This window comes from Sorex fumeus, unplaced genomic scaffold, assembly GCF_029834395.1.
Source record: "Sorex fumeus unplaced genomic scaffold, SorFum_2.1 ptg000009l, whole genome shotgun sequence".
In the NCBI taxonomy this organism is placed as follows: domain Eukaryota; kingdom Metazoa; phylum Chordata; class Mammalia; order Eulipotyphla; family Soricidae; genus Sorex; species Sorex fumeus.
In genome coordinates this window covers 25,634,729-25,651,970 of record NW_026606066.1, presented here as the reverse complement: position 1 = coordinate 25,651,970, position 17,242 = coordinate 25,634,729, and the positions used below count along the sequence as shown (strand labels likewise).

At 41.8% G+C, this 17,242-nt stretch overlaps 1 protein-coding gene across 3 annotated transcripts in view; it reads right to left on the bottom strand.

The window, feature by feature from the left end:
- The window catches only part of RAPGEF4 (Rap guanine nucleotide exchange factor 4), a 336,825-nt gene that overhangs the window by 269,998 nt on the left and 49,585 nt on the right, over positions 1 to 17,242 (bottom strand). For all 3 annotated transcript variants that reach the window (XM_056110137.1, XM_056110139.1, XM_056110136.1), the window contains exons 2-3: positions 13,449 to 13,591; positions 9,790 to 9,878 (exon numbers count right to left, since the gene is read on the bottom strand). In XM_056110137.1, coding sequence (XP_055966112.1) covers positions 9,790 to 9,878; positions 13,449 to 13,591 — 232 coding nt within the window. The remainder of the gene's footprint in view (positions 1 to 9,789; positions 9,879 to 13,448; positions 13,592 to 17,242) is intronic.

Here is a 17,242-nt window from a genome sequence, read left to right as displayed (position 1 = left end):
CTACCCGCTGTGCTATCGCTCCAGCCCCCAATAATAATAATTTTTAAAAGCCCACAGGGAACCTTACTTTTATTTGTTGTGGAGGTTTTTTTTTTTGGTTTGGGTTTTGGGCCACACCAGGTGGCACACAGGGCTTACTCCTGGCTCTGTGCTCAGGGATCACTCCTGGCAGGGCTCAGGAGACTATATGGGGTTTGGGAGATATTGGCGGTGCTGGAGATCAAACCCAAGTTGACCGCATGCAAGGCAAGGCCCTTCCCACCATACTATCTCTCCAGTTCCAGGAAACTTACTCTTATGCAACCTATGCCAGACCTTTTATACATTAACTTATTTGAAGTGAAAACTCATGTCTCCAACTTTCAGGTAATCTAAACTCACCTCAGGTCACACAATCAAGTGGCAGCGGGAAGGTCTCCAAAAAAGTCTTTCATTAACCACTGTGACCTGCATTAGGTAAGTATTGACAATTTAGGTCTACCTCTGTTACATAGATATGGATGTTTTCATCAGTATTAGCTGGAAAATTCAGAGCAGAAGCAAGAACTAGAAGCAGGACCTTCGAGTGACCGTCCTAGAGGCTGGGCAAAGATGACTAGCTCGTTAAGTCATAAAGTTATTACCAAAACAGAGTAGAAAACCCAGACCAATTCTACTGCTTGAGCAGAAATGGGATGCAGTCACAGAAACAATTAGTAAATGTCTATATGGAACTTAAAACAATGCATTAATCACTGGTTATACCAGTCATTGCCTATGTTAGCAACCATTGTACATGACAGATGTGAAAGTTGCTCCCATAGAATACAGCTGGAATAGAGAAGGAATCACTAAGAAAATGATGGCTGGAGGAATCAGTTGGGATGGGAGAGATGTGCTGAAAGTAGTTGATGGACCAAACATGATGACCTCTCAGTGTCTGTGTTGGAAACCATAAAGCCCAAAAGTAGAGAGTGAGTATGGGGAATATTGTCTGCCATGGAGGCAGGGGGAAGGTAGTGAATGGGGGTATACTGGGGAGATTGGTGGTGGGGAATGTCTACTGGGTGTTTGATCATTGTGTGTTTTTAACCCAAACATGAAAGCTTGTAACTTCCTCATGGTGATTCAATACATTTTTTTTAAAGTTGCTCCCGTAGAATAGGAGCATCCTATATCTAAACGATATGAATTCTATGTGAACTGCATTCATGACTTGATACATTTTGGCATTAGCCAGGCTCAGTCTTCACACATTAAATAAAATTTTACTCTCTCTCTCATCTCCAAGTACCTACACCTGCTCTTTGGTCAAGAAGATAATCCTCTAACACACACATACACATACACACACACACATATACATCTATGTGTGTATATGCTCTACTTTCTCTATATTCTCTAATATCCCACCCAAATCTTCTAATTTTGTATCATACTGTATTCATCAGAAATTCTTTCATAGTTCTGTTGGAGGTATTGAAATGAGCATAGCTGCCTTCTAAAAATTTTTTCCTGGAAACTATTCCTTTTTGTTTGTTTGTTTGGGGACCATGCCCATAAATGTTCAGGGCTTATTCCTGGCTCCAAACTCAGGAATCTCTCCTAGTGGGGATCAGGGGGCCAAATGGGATGCTGCAGATCAAACGTGGGTCAACCATGTGCAAGGCAAGCACCCTACCTGCTGTAATATGTCTCTGGCCTCAGAAGCTATATCATTTTTGTGCAAAGATTAATTTAAACCTTCTATGTATCTAGGATTTAGATATTTTCCAGGCTAAAAAGGTCTGAAAAATCTACAGAGAAAAATATGATTTCCTCTCTCTTTCTGAAACACATATACACACAAACACACAAAGAATCTGGGTGTTGTCATCTGATATTATAATAAGTTTTATAAGCCTCTTACTATTTATAACTATTATGTTTTATTCTGGGCTGGAGCGATAGCAGAGCAGTAGGGCGTTTGCCTTGCATGCAGCCAGCCCGGCCAAGCCAGGTTCGATTCCTCTGCCCCTCTCGGAGAGCCTGGCAAGCTACTGAGAGTATCTCGCCTGCACAGCAAAGCCTGGCAAGCTACCCATGACGTATTCCATATGCCAAACACAGTAACAACAAGTCTCACGGTGGAGACGTTTCTGGGACCACTCAAGCAAATCAATGAACAACGGGAGGACCGTGACCATGATGTTTTATTCTAATACTCACTTCTAACTCAAAATGAATTCACAAAAAAAATGAGAAACACATACACACATAGTGTTACTGCAGTGAGAATGTAAAATCTCTAACTCGAGCCCATTCAGTGAAGCAGGCATGGAAAGCAGCCAGTCTAGAGCTGAGCTGAGCTGAGCCGTGAGGCTCTGAGGGTGTTCTAGTTGGACGAGGCAAAAGACTGATGGTGCAACAGGTCATACAGAAATCTTAATCTCTCTGCAGTGCATGTTGCCAAGGGGAGTTCCTGTCAGGTGTGGCCTGTGGGTCTGGGGAGGTCATCCTGAGGCCTGTCTCCTTGCAAGCACAATCACAGTCACTGGCTGGGATATGTCTGGGGTGCTGGAGAAGGTGCCTCAGAATGTGGGGCACAGGTTTAGGCTTCATTTGATGAAGCAGTGGAACCATCATGATTTTCAGAAAGATCTTTGCCAGGATCCTAGTCATCCACCAACCCTGAGCAGAAAAGAATGACCCATGTTCCCAGAATTCACATACAAGCAAGGTTTCAAGGCTGTAACCAAGGAAACAAACATGAATGCCGTGGGCCCACTTCTCAGGGACAGTCCCATCCCTCAGATTGTATCAATTCCGTTTGGTCCACTCTTCAATTTTTGGACTGGATGGGGGTGTGGTGGGGAGCTAGTTCAAAAATATGGAGGCCCTGTGACATGAGGGTCTCTATGGGGTCCTGCATGCTCCTCAGGCATGCCCGAGGTAGTGGTGCCTTCCCTATGGAGGTTCAGCCACTGATACTTCATAGTTCCCCAGCATTACTTGGGAGAGCATCCAAAAATTTTTGCCTTAGTTAGGGAAACTTGGCAGAAAGACAAGCAGAGTGATGGCAAAGCATATAGCACTGGGGCTCTGCACAAGGCCTGTGTGAGAAGCGGCTTCCCGCCAGCACCCAGCAGAATTACCTTTTTAATAGAGGTGTCACAGTTTACAACAGTGCTGAAGTTGTTACATCTTTGCAGTGCGGCTCCGCCTATCCCTCCACCAGTGTTTCCAGACCCCTCCACCACTGTTAATGGGTCCCCACCTGCCTCCTCAGTTCCCAGTTCTATTAATCATGACTCAAAGTTCATTTCCATGGACGTTGTCTAGTCTCTTTCTGTGCTTCCTTATACTCTGCATATGAGTGAGAACACTTGCTGTCTGTCTTTCTCTTTCTGACTTGATTCACTGATTATATTCATCCTCTGCAATTCCATTCACACTGCAGCAAACAGCACAATTTCCTCTTTCCTCACAGCTGTATAGTAGTCCATGGTGCATACACTCCACAATTTCTTTATCAGCTGCCAGGATCTTGGGCTGTTTCCAGATCCTGGCTATTATAAATAGTTCATCACAATCATTTACTTTTTGTTTTTGTTTTTAATCCACTACTTACTGCATTCAATGCCAGTGGCGGGTGCACAGGGTGTGACAAAGCTAGCCTACCATGTCTTACCACTGGATAGATTTGGGTTTCTAAAGTAACAACAGGAGCCAATACCCAGCAAAACTGGGAGGCAAACTACTAGCTTGTCACAACCCACCACTAGCTTTTTTAATCCCCATTCTGCCCTTTGAGATAAGGGATTCAAGTTAATTATCACTCAGAGCACAAAATTATCACTTTATGCTTTAATATTCTCCCAAATGTGGGGCCACAGCAATAGCACAGTGGGTACAGAACTTGCCTGGCATATGGCCAACCCTGGGTTCAATCCCCGGCATCTTATAGGGTCCCTCAAGCACTACCAGGAGTGATTCTTAAGTACAGAGTCTGAAGTAACCCATGAGCATAACCAGGTATAACCCCAAATGGGGATGATTTTCTTTCTGATAATCTCAGGCATTCAACATTCAAGGGCGAAAAGAAGAGCACAACCCCCACTCCATGGAAACTCGAGGAACATGGCAGACCCTATACAAACACCTCATCACTGGCTCTTATCACATGGACATCATATAGCTCACTTGGGTCTACCTAACTGAGCAGCTCAAACAGTGAAATGGAGTAAAACATGAACGTAACGACCTCTGTACTCACAGGACACAGAGAAAAGCATCAGTCCCACTGAAAACACTAAAGAATTCAAGAACAGCCTGCCAAACCAATCCCATAGAGCACAAAGAACCACGTTGTCTTACCCTAGTAGGCAAAAATAACCCAGAAGGAATTGATCATGATGGAGAAAAAGCAATCTATTTAAGTAGGCAGGAAGGTAATAGGAATTTATGAGCCAAATAAACTATTTATGCCCTGTGTATTCTTGAAATTTATATATACTTGTGTCTTTCCATCACCATATAAAAGAATTTAGGGTAGTCTTTTTATTTAAAAAAAATCCATCAAGTGAAAAATATGCAATAAATGTATAATATAAAAATAATGTACAGTATAAAATGCTCTGTTGAAATCATTTTCTTCCTTCTGCATTTTTTTCAGCTAGTGCAACCACCAGCCTTCTTCATATCTAAGTCAGGGTCTTTGCTTTCAGAAACCCCCCAACATCCTACCTCTAACCATTCTACCTCCCCTCTACACCCTACTTCTTCCCTATCCATCACACTTCCCAACCGCACCCTTTATCCTAGAAGTCATGCACAGAGGAGTCAAGCTGACTTAACATCTAAGTGGTGGTAGGAGAAGGGGCCCAGGGGCCCTGGGGCAACAGCAGGGAGTGAGAGAGGGCCTTCCCAACCAGCACGCCCTCTCACATGCTGGAGGTCAGTTGGTGACAAGCTCCACGCTGGGAAGGCAAATGCAGTGGGGTCATGGGGTCATTACCGGCACTGAACAGAAAAACCTTGCTCCCACAGTCATTACTCCTAAAGACAAAGTCATTCCTTCTTCTCATCCTCTGTGTTAACCTACCACCACCTGAGGCAAAAAAAAAAACCTTCTGAGTTTTAGAGTTACAGATACTTGACACTTGATTCTGATACCCAGGGGTTGTGTGACTTAAGCAAGTTGCTAAGCATATTTACCTGTGAAAGGTAAGCACTGGGTGAGTGCTCTGCACATAATAGCCTGTAGAGGGCGCTCCAGGCCCATTAGCTCTTACTGCTCCTTCACCCACCATTCAAGTTCAGCTAACGTGGCTCAAGGGTTCAAACTCACAAAATAACATTGGGTTTTTTTTTTGTTTTTTTTTTTTTTTTTTTTACCATTCTCTTCTCTTGAGTTCTACCCCTCAGGTTAGGAAGAAAGTAAGCAAAGGGGATCGAGAGGCAGGCCAGCAAGTAACCCCACCTTCCTCTCTATGCTCTTCCCTTAATTCTCACCTGGTCTTCACTGACTTCTCTTCTTTTTCTCCTTTACTGCCCCTGAGTGAGCTGCAGGAAGAACATGGAATCTGGTGTGTGCTGGACATGAATTTAAAGGCGACTTTGGTCTCATACACTTGTGGGTAAGTCACTCCTGATGTGTCTGACTGGTATTAGCAGCATCTGGCTGTGTAAATGTGAGGGAGGTTACCAGGGATAAACCCACCAGCATGTGACATCACAAAGGCCCTTGGAAGGTTTCATATCCCACCAGCATGTGACATCACAAAGGCCCTTGGAAGGTTTCATATCAGGAGTAGAATTCCACTCTGCTGCCCTTCTTCGGGGACCCATACCCATCCGATTCACTCCCCATGGCCAAGTACAAGAGTTAAGTTTGGATCTCCAGTTGATAGATGGTTGTTTAGTAAAACATTGGTCTATATGTCACTTGATTATTTTTAGCTATAATTAGCATCTATAATCAGTAGACTTTAAGAAAAGCTGGTGCAGATTACCCTCCATGATGTGGGTGGTTCTTATCCTTCAGTTAAACTTTAAGAGTAAACAGAGGAAATTCTGCTGCCAAACAGCAACATAAGAAGTTAGGGGGCTGGAACGAAAGTACAGCAGGTAAGGCACCTGCCTAGCATGCAACAGACCCAGGTTCGATCCCCAGCATCCCATGTGGACACCTTAGCACTGCCAGGAGTGATACCTGAGTGCAGAGCCAGGAGCAAACCCTGAGCATTGCCAGGTATGGCCCTCCACCCTGAAAAAAAAAAAACGTTTTTTATTTCATTACAAAGCTCACAATTCCTCACAACTGGAGGGAAGAACAAATGCAGCTTACAAAAGCTCTCTTGTTGGAACGGAAGTCCAAAGTCATGAAATATAAAATTAAAAGTTTAATTAAATAGAAAAAAAGATAAACTATAGCTCATTACCACATGTTACTCAGCTATTCTTTGCCAGGACCCCTACTGAGATATAATTGGTCCAGGGCACTATTCTGGGAGTTCCTGGCCAAATTCTATTTTAATTTCATCAAACTCTCACACCAGCTCTTTATACCCAATGTGTCAGCACATCATTACTGACCTTATGCTTCCTCCCTTCGGTACACATGCTCTTTTTTATTGCTCATTCTCTTCTCTGGGCTTTCCCCATACTTCTCACCTTTCTCTTCCTTTCCATTTTCCCTCACTTTCCTATTTATAGCTTCTTCCCCACTCTATTTTCTGTTCAGAATCACGTGGGGGAGCAGGAAGAGGCATCTTCCTCTCAGTCTCGTGCCCTCCACACATCTCTGCAGGTAAGACCATGGTTTAGGTAAGACTTGGGAGCAGCTCCATGCAAAGGGGCCCACAAGCTAACCCTAAAGACTGCAGTCTGCAGTTAGTGATGCTTGGTAAAGAACACTCTGAAAGGGGTGACCTCAAAGAATGGCAAGCAGTAGGACAAGAGGAAGTTGTATGCTTCACGTAGCTTCTTTATGATCATGCTCTTCTGCTGAAAAGTACAGAGCAGTGGCTAAAAGCATGCATTCAGGCATCTACCTGAGGGCAAAGTCATTTAATTCCTCAGGGTCTTAGTTTCAGCATCAGCAAACTGAAAATAAAAACAGTACCTGCCTCAAAAGGTGAGGTCAAAGGACAAGATGCCTGGTAGCAGAACTAGGCTTTTGGTGATGATCTTTGTGTCATATATACTGATGTCAATTTATGACAATAAGGCCTTGAAACATATTGTTTTGTCTTGGCTCTCATTCAACAATTAAATGTGCAACTTCATTTTCCTTCTAGCAGAGTCTTTGGTTTTCTTGGTAATTCTTCCCAATTTTACAATTACCAGTTCCCATTCCTCAGGCTTTATCTGAATCCTGACTGCATGGACAGAAAACTTGGAGCATGTTCAGCATGAAACTTTAGGGTAGTCTTTGGATTCTTTTGAGATCTGAGGCTCCTGGCTCTAAACCAGAAAGCTCTGCGCATCAATGGGATAAGAAATAATGAGAGAAGGTGTAGTGTTGGAATTATGTTCATAGTAAGCCATCAAAAACAGTACTATAAATTGAAAAATGTCAATGAAGTTTTTTAAAAATCAGTAATGAGAAAGCAATAGATTACTATAACTGTCCTCTCGGAGAGCCCGGCAAGCTACCGAGAGTATTCGATATGCCAAACACAGTAACAACAAAGTCTCCAATGGAGACGTTACTGGGCCCGCTCGAGCAAATCGACGATCAACGGGAGGGCCTTTACCTTTACCTTTACTATAACTGTACAATAGGGACTGTATGCCCAATTTTATTTATTTATTGTTGGGAGGCCACACCCAGCGATGTTCAGGGGTTACTCCTGGCTCTGCACTCAGGATTTACTCCTAGTGGTGGTGCTAGGGGGACCATATGGGATGGTGGGGATCAAACCCGACCGACAGCATGCAAGGCAAGTGCCAGACCTGCTGTACTCTCTCCAGCTCCTCCAGGCCCAATTTTAAATATTCACAAAAATGTGTAAGAGGAGAAAATGAGTTTGACCTACAAGGATTCCCAGATCCTTAAAGGTGTCTAGTGAAGATAAAGGATAAGATAGGTAAGATAGAGAAACAGTAAGAGATTTTAGGGGATTGTGTTGACCATATTACCCCTGGATTATCCTCTTGAAGCTCCTTACAGAACGACAAGGGGGGCCCCCCCTCAAGAAAAGAAATGTTAGGATACCAGGTGGAAGGATCTAAGGAAAAAATGCCAGAAGACTTATTTCTCCCTCTCCTTCATCCACATTTTCCCTGACCCAACAGGAAGTTGTCACTTGTGATGGAAACATCTGACTTTCCCAACAGAGAGCAAGCATTGGAAACGGGGATGGTGTGTTTGCACATCTCATGTTTAGACGCCAGTCACCATATTGAAACCACCAAAGATTTTTATTAACCGACTCAGTACAGGAATTCAACTTCTTACTACAGGAAAGAGAAAGTGAGTTTACAAGTATAATTCTGATGTCATAAAAGACACAGGGGTAGAATGGGGATGGGGATCAAGTACAGGAATACATGCTTTGTATGTACAAGGTACTGGGCTTTGTTTCTGTTTGGGGGATGGTGGAGATTGGGCACCCCCAGATGCACCCAGGGATCACTCCTCAGGTATCACTCCTGTCAATGCATCACTTGACACCCCATCGGGGGACCAAATAGGTGGTCAAGGATCAAGCCAGTGTCAGTTACATGCAAGGCAAGTGCCCTGCCTGTGGGACTATCTGGACCTGTATTATTTTATTCTTAAATTTTTAATTATAATTCAGTTAATAAGCTTGCAGTGCTGTTTAAATTTTTAGTACTGATACACAAAGTTACTGCATACCAGCACCACAGAGGCATCCATGACCCTCCCCGTATGTCAATCTTCCTCATCCTCCCATTCACCTATTATTTGTTGATTGACAGTTTTGGTTTTGGAGCAATTACTTCATTTTAACATCACCAACATGCCATAGTACTTCCACCTGTGTTACTGTGTTGCTTTCCATCCACATCATGTTTCCCCCCTCACACACACCTCCCACCCCTGCTCAATCTGGTATTCTCAAATCTGAATCCAGTGCAAGGAGTTTGTAAACAATTGACACTGTCCATATCCATACTCTTTATTTGTTTCTCTATGTACTACAGATGAGTGAGATCATCCTGTATTTGTCTTTCTACGTGTTGCTTATTTCACTCAACAAGATATCCTCCAGCTCCATTCAAGTTTCTACAAACATCACAAGTTTTTGTGACTGCATAATATCTCCTTGTGGATATAGACCACAACTTCTTCATCCATTCATTAGCTAGTGGATATTTTGGTTGTATCCATAAGTTGGCTATAGTACTAAGTGCTACAATGAACACATATCTATTTGAATTACTGCTATTGTATTTGGGGAGCATATGCCTATAGGTGGTATTGGTAGGTAAAAAGAAAACTCCATTCTTAATTTTTTTTTAAGAATCTCTATATTGTTTTCCATAGAGCCTTATCTAGATAACATACTCACCAGCAGCAAACAGGAGTTCCGTTTTCGAGGTCCTAGGTTTTTGATCCCAGGTAACAGATGTCCTGGGACCCCGAGCATCCCTCCACACTACCATAAAAGACAATATAATGGAAAACATCTTTAAAAAAACTATGATCAGGGATGTGGACACCTGTAGAGGGTGTGGTGTTAGAACATTGTATGCATCAAACCCTCTCATCGACAATATTGTAAATTATGTACTCTGAAAAAAAAACTTTTAAAAACAAAAATGAGTAAATTCTACTTAATAAAAAAAGATTTATCTTACCTGGTGACTACTGGTCTCAGATACTTTAACATCCAAAGACCCTGCCAGGACAGCATACCAGTTTGTTCCAATATCACCTTGGCGAAATACTGAAAAACAGTAATATAAATATATCAAATGTATGGTGGTGGTTCACATATAAACTACATGGCCATGTTGTTGTTATATACATGACTTGGGCCTAGTTGAGCTCACCACTCTTTCTTCACCTTCACAATAACATATTTTTCTTATCCTCCTCTGACAACACAGTTATATTCTACTTAATCAATATGCTAGGCAGTGGAACACTTTATTAAACAGAACTCTTATACTTACAGAGCAGTAATAAGAGATGCTAACCCTAAATGCAGTAAGATCCTCTAAAGTTACGAATAACTGGCTGAAGTCCTATGAAATTTATCTTAAATATGTTTCATTATACATTTTTAAAAGATTATTTGAGTCAATAAAATATTAGCTTGACACCTGTACTTCCTAAATCTATTAAGGGCAGCATATTTTCTTAAATAAACTTCCTCCTATAAAGGTAAGCAGTGAGTGACTGAGGAAAAACAAACTATGCCTTAAAAACTAACTATTGTATTATCAATGTAGATTTTCCTGTTTTACTAATTCATTGCCCTGAAAGAGCGATAGCACAGTGGGTAGGGCATTCACCTTACAAGCGGCCAACATGGCCGACCCGAGTTCAATTCCTCCGCCCCTCTCGGAGAGCCCGGCAAGCTACCGAGAGTATTCGATATGCCAGACACAGTAACAACAGTAACAACTTTTCTTTGGAAATGATCCTCATTAGAAATTTCTAAAACTGATGTTGCTTTCTTTGTGTTATCTCACATAGCATATAGAAATTTGGACAGAACCTTAGTTTCCATATTATGCTAATACCAATAATACCAGAATCTTGGAAAGTTAGTCTTAAAATACGAGTTCAAAACTCTATAGTACAGACTTAACTATCCTTTTACATCTCCTAAGCTAAATATCTAGATGGAATTATTTGATTTTTTAAAATTCTTTTCACTGAGTCAGAGGTCAACAGAGGAGGAAAAGAAAAATATGAATAACTCAATGAAAAGTCACATGACAACTGGATGGGGAAGCTGAGTTCCGGCAAGGCTAGTGCTCCCTGTATACGTGCAAGCTTCCAGGAGTCATAATGAATGGTGACAAACTGTTCTAAACTCCCTAAGACATGCTGTGGAAAGATGAAGAACAACAATGGCATCCTACCAAGTGCCATGATAAGCTTAAGATGGGGGACTGATGAGTTTGCAATTGGTCTCTCAAGTAATTGTTGTTCCTTGCCTCTGAAAAGTTACTTATTGAGAGTTCGGGCCCTGTCTTTCAGGAACTTTTTGTTTTTGGTCTCAAACACATATGATCATTTGCCAATAAAATTTCCTTTACATTTTATAGAAGATTCATTTGGAAATGAACTGAACATAGAGTCCCATTCCCAAAGACAATAAAAATTTTTATATCAGTAAGAAAAGACATTATTAGTTTGAAGGCAATATACATGGATAATTATTTCAAACAGAAGTATGCCTAAGCTTTCCTGCATATACATGGAAACTCATTTTGAGAATACTTACAAAATGTTAATAATCTTTGAGTTTGGGATTAGGTATGATTTGGGGGGAACCACACATGGTGGTGCTCAGGGCTTACTCCTGGCTCTGTGCTCAGGGATCACTCCTAGCAGGCTCAGGGGACCATATGGGATGCCAGGTATCAAACCCAAGTCGGCCAAAAGCAAGGCAAACATCTTACCCACTGTACTCTGGCTCCAGGTCCACAGGGTTATACATGATTTCTACTGTGATGGTTTTCTAGGTGTTTGAGAATGAAATTTCGACAGACACTATTGGTTTCCCACCAGAAAGGTGAATCATGGCCCCATTTTCCTCTTATCCAACTGGTCAGGAATGGCTGAAATAAGACTTTGCCAATAAGCAGTTTTATGTGGACACATGACACATTTCTGGCCAATAGAATAATAAAGGATCTCGGCTTTAGAACTTCTAAAAGAGACTCAAGAAGATATCGTTTCATCAGGATCATTTGGGATAAATATGAGGACAAAAGCCAACATTAGAACATGCACGGGGGGGAAAAAATAAAATGGGAAGAGGGGGTCTAGAATCTTAATAATGTCATCAGCTATTTAATTAACCAACTCTGAAGCCATCCTACCTAAGGACTTCTGATATATAAGTCACTGACTTTTTCTTGTATGAGTAATTATTCAGTTCAGTTGATTGGGAGTTTTCTGTTATTGCAACATAGACCATCTCAACAGATGGTAAATTTCTGACTTTTTTAAAATTTATTTTTAAATGAGACAAAAGCCACAACTGTTCAGAGATTTCTAGAGTTGAAATTGATTAAAATAATAAATTGATCCTTTTTTTAAAAAATCAATTTTTATGTGAAACATATTACATATTATATGGGGTTGTTAAGTTCTTGTCTAAAGATTTACAAATCTGTTTGTTGCTAGCTGAGTCCTCTGTGTTACTGTTTTTGTTTGTTGAATTGTGTTGGCTTTAATGTTCCTTTCCCATCTAATTTAGTGTGTTCCTACTAGAATTTCAGTATTGAGGAATTAGAAGGTGTTATATAGCCCAGAGACTTCAGGATCTATGGTGGTCTGGGCCAGTGAGTTGACATGGTGACAGAAGTGGGCTGTGTCTGTGACTGCCAGGGTGGGGGCCGTGGGAGGCTGCCCTCCTCACTTTGAGAAGACCCCAGAGTTCTCAGCCTGGGCACCAGGGTACCTGAAATTTTTCGTAGTCTGTTGTCTCTGCAGAGAATAGTAGTGAAGTGGAGGACATGTGGTTGCCATTGGCATGGATGCAGCTCCTAGAGTTTTGGCAGGCAGGTACATGGCCTGCCCCCCTCCCAGGGGCCTGCCCCCCTCTCAAGGGCACCCCAGAGTTTTCAACCAGGGAAATCAGTATGTCCATGAATTTTAGCTGCTTTAGTTTCTGGTTTTTAAAGATGTAAATACCGAAGCTGCAGTGATCATATAGTGGGTAGGATACTTGACTTGTATGCAACCAACCCAGGTTCAATCCAACACCTCATATGGTCTCTGAGCCTGCAAGGATAATCCCTGAGAACACAGAGTCATAAGTAATCTATGAGAACCATTGGGTGTGGCCCCCAAGCAAAACAAATTTTAAAAGCGAATGCTAATATAAAATAGCAGTCACCCAACCATTTTACTCTCCTGGCCCCTGGAGATACCTGGAACAGGCCGTATCAATGAAGTTCAGTCGAAACATTACTTAGCATTAGTTAAGATGTCTTTTGCCTTTCCTTATACTATCACATGGTATCCCATTTCTTTGGATAGAGAAAATAAATATTTTGCTAGCTAAGAATATAGTTCAGTATATGAATCACTGTACCCGTTCCATCTGGATAGAAGGTTCTCCTGTAAGGACCATTTACATGCTGTGAACAAAGGAGCTGGGAAATGTTCCATGAACTGAATAAACAAAGTAAAAGGGAAATGTCAACTGAATGCTGCTGGCTGAAGCTCATGGAGTTGGCACATAAACACTCCATTTGCTAGCTCTCTCCATAGGACTACCACAAATGAGCAAAATCATATAAAAATATATCACTGGAGTTGTATTTCTTACATGTTATTCCTTTCTCGAGATTCTCATAATAACCACATAAACAAATCTGATGTAGAAGGTTTGGGTGAAATTTTTCAAAAGCTTTCACTTCCTTCAGCCGTGTGAAGATTATATCCACATCTTCACTGGACCGTTCCAATGGTCTATAAAGAAAGGCACAAAAATCTCTATCAGTATAGATTTACTTGAGTCAACATGCATTATTCAAGTTATATTGAAATTTATTTAATTTGCCCAATTGCAAATATTTCACTGCAAACATTTATCCAGCTATGTCCACTACGGTATACCTGGGGGTAGAGGGAACTTTATGAACTAGTCACCTGAAATCATGACATGTATGATACTGTGATTTGTAACAAGAAATATACATTAAGGGGCTGGAGTGATAGCACAGTGGGTAGGGTGTTCACCTTGTACGCAGCCGACCCAGGTTCGATTCCCAGCATCCCATATGGTCCCCTGGGCACCACTAGGAGTCATTCCTGAGTGCAGAGCCAGGAGTAACCCCTGAGCATAGCCGGGTGTGACCCAAAAAAAAAAAAGAAAAAAAAAAAAGAAATATACATTAGGCCTTCATCCACTATTCCTGGAACACAGTTCCTGAAGCTCTTACCTCTTTTTCAGTAATATTTGTTTGATCTGTTGCCCTCAGTTCCTACAGTCACTTCAGAGTCATTATGGTGTAAGTCATTCATTATTCATGACAAGCCCCTTTTTATGTTAATAATATGACTGTGGGGGAGAGCCTATATATGACTTTGGGGAACAGCCTATATATAACTTTGGCATGGGAGCTATTCTCAGGGGAGCCAAAATTGTGGTCCAAGTACTAGATCTGTCAGCCCCAGACCCTAAGCTCCAAAATGGGAAAGCATCCAGAGGCTGAGTTCAGCTAACTGTGGCCACTGATTTCATCAATCAGACCTAAGTGATAAAACCATAAAAATCTCTGAACTATGGGATTCACAAAGCTTCTGGATTGGTAAACACTTGGCAATCTGGAGAGAGTGGGGTGCCTGAAAAGCCATGAAAACTCTCTACCTCTTCCTCTACTTTTTCCTATGCATGTATCACTTTCATCTGCTTGTTCCTGCATTATGTCCTTTTCCAATAAATCAGTGATCTAGTAAATGGTTTGTTTCTATAAGGGTCATCCCTAGCAATGCTGGGGTCTTGGCATGTAGTGCCAAAGTTTAAACCTTGAGTCTCACACATGCTATACATATACTCTTACCACTAAAGCCCTTTTCAGTTCTGTGAGATGCTGGAGCAAATTAGCTGATCCCTTAAGTGGACTGGGTGTTATAGGAACCTTGGTTTTGACTTTGTTTGTTCTGAAACACAGCTAAAATCCTGGGCTTATCTCTGAAATAGGAGGATGCTGGGAAAAAAGCAGGGGATAGAAGTTTTGTGGGAACCACCCCTCAAATGTGACACCTGACACTATCTTGGGATAGATAGTGCCATAATTGAGTTGAATTATATAACATCTGGAGTCAGGTGTGCTGGAGTACGGAGGTAGTATGAGAGCAAAGAAAACACAGAGGGAAGAACTTTTTCCTTTATAGATTCTAAAGCAGAAATCCAATTCAACATGAAGGTCTTGCATAGAATTTGATACTTCAGAAGCACCACAACAAGGTAACATACACAAAAAAGAATTACTTAAAATTGAGATCATAAACATAAATGCCTACCAATCAGGGTAATATCTACAAAAAACAGTAAATTTACAATTTTTGATATAATCTATTGAAAACTCTAGTAGGCGGCGTTTTTGACTGAAATCTCCATACTTTCTCGGCGCTGAGATGGGCTACCTCCTCCCACTTCCCAATACTCATGGAAGCACTTGCCACCCCCCATGAACCAACTCCAGTGCCACCATGTAATCTTTACTATTGGCCTTGCTTCAGAGACCCATAAATAAAAGAGATCAAAAGCTGCAGTTAAGCTCGGACACGCACACGGCTGAACTGACTGGGGTAAATTGGAGAGGGGTGGGTTGGCCTGTGCCCGCCCAAGCAAAGCCCCTGGCAGCTTCTTGCTTCCACAATCCAAAATCGCCAACATACCCCCAGCCTGACTCCACCGACTCAGAATGGATCTCACCAAACTATAATCTGCTGAAAATTCTGGTATGCGTGTTTTGTGACTGAAATCTCCAGGTTTTTCTCCAGGTCGAATGGGCTACCTCCCCCTGCCCCTGTACTTCCAGAAGCCTCAGCAGTCACATCCACACCCTGAAGCTGCCACCCAATTGAAAAGTTACTCCAGTCTTACCGTCCGGATAAAAATACCGAATGCCCTGAACAAATACCATCTTTTACCACCTGTATTGCACACTATAATGCACAAAAAGAAAATGAGAGAGAGCGCAAGAAGGAAAGTGTCTCCCATAGAGGGAGGCTGAGTTTGGGGGGTGGGGGATGGAGGATGGTGGTAGGGAAAAGAGGAACTTTGGTGGTGGGAAATATATACTGGTGGAGGGATGGGTGCTGGATCATTGTATGACTAAAGCCAACTATGAACAGCTTTGTAATGGTCTATCTCACAGATATCCATTAAAAAAATTTTTTTAAAGTAATGTGGAGTTCATGCCCAATTCAATCAGCTTACTCAATGGCTGAATAAATAGCAGTACTCCTTCATAAAAAAAGATAATAAATAAAAAACAAAACACAAAAAGAAATATGCCCCAAATATAAGGAAAGCACTTTCTACTCTAAGAAATAATGGTGAAAGTTCAAAGATCAATACAAACTGATACTCGGTCCCAGGACTGGCATTTGCTGGGAATGGCAGAGATCACAGCAAACCACAGGAATCAAACGCTACAAAGAGCTGCCTTATTCAACTGTTTGCCTCGTTATATCTGCTGTGGAAAATGTGCCCAGATGTCAGCTTTTCCAATAGTTTAAGAAAAGATAGCTCTCTAAGTGTCTAGTCACGTTCCTTAAGGTGAGCAAGGATGGGACAAGCAGGAAACAGCTACAGAACAGATCCAAGTCACTGGCTGCCATGGTCTGCTCTCCACATTAAGATAAATCAAGAAAGAACCAAGCAAAAACCAAGGATGGTTTTGTGGATTACATAATTATTTCTTTGATGTTGTCCTTCAATATGCTTTAAGGAGTTGTATGTTCCTTGATAGGTGTATTATATGATACAGAAACCCCAGTTTCAGGCATACCACACAGCTCTCTGGGCTTAGCTAGTCAACCATCTGGCCAAGACAGGTCCTTCTCTGAATACCAGATGATCTCATTCATCTGTGATAAAATTCATCTCATTCATATATAAAAACAAAATCAAGGAATAGATAATATGAATGACAACTCTTTGACCCTGAATGACAGAACTGAGATTACCAGAGAACAAAAAAGAGAGGATGGGAGGACTGATAATGGAACTAAAGATGACACAGGGATAATGGTGCTGGTGGGCTGTGGTAACTGCATATGAACACCATAACATGAAAGCTGTCAGAATCAGATTATCTAAACTATAATTAAAATGCTGGAGCGATAGCACAGCGGGTAGGGCATTTGCCTTGCATGTGGCCGACCCGGCCGACCCAGCCGACCCGGCCGACCCAGGGTCGATTCCTCCACCCCTCTCAGAGATCCTGGAGAGTATTTCACCCACATGGCAAAGCCTGGCAAGCTACCAGTGACATATTCAATATGCCAAAACACAGTAACAAGTGTCACAATGAAGATGTTACTGGGCCCGCTCAACAATGAACAGCGGAAGGACAATGACAATGAATTAAAAAGACTATAAATTCC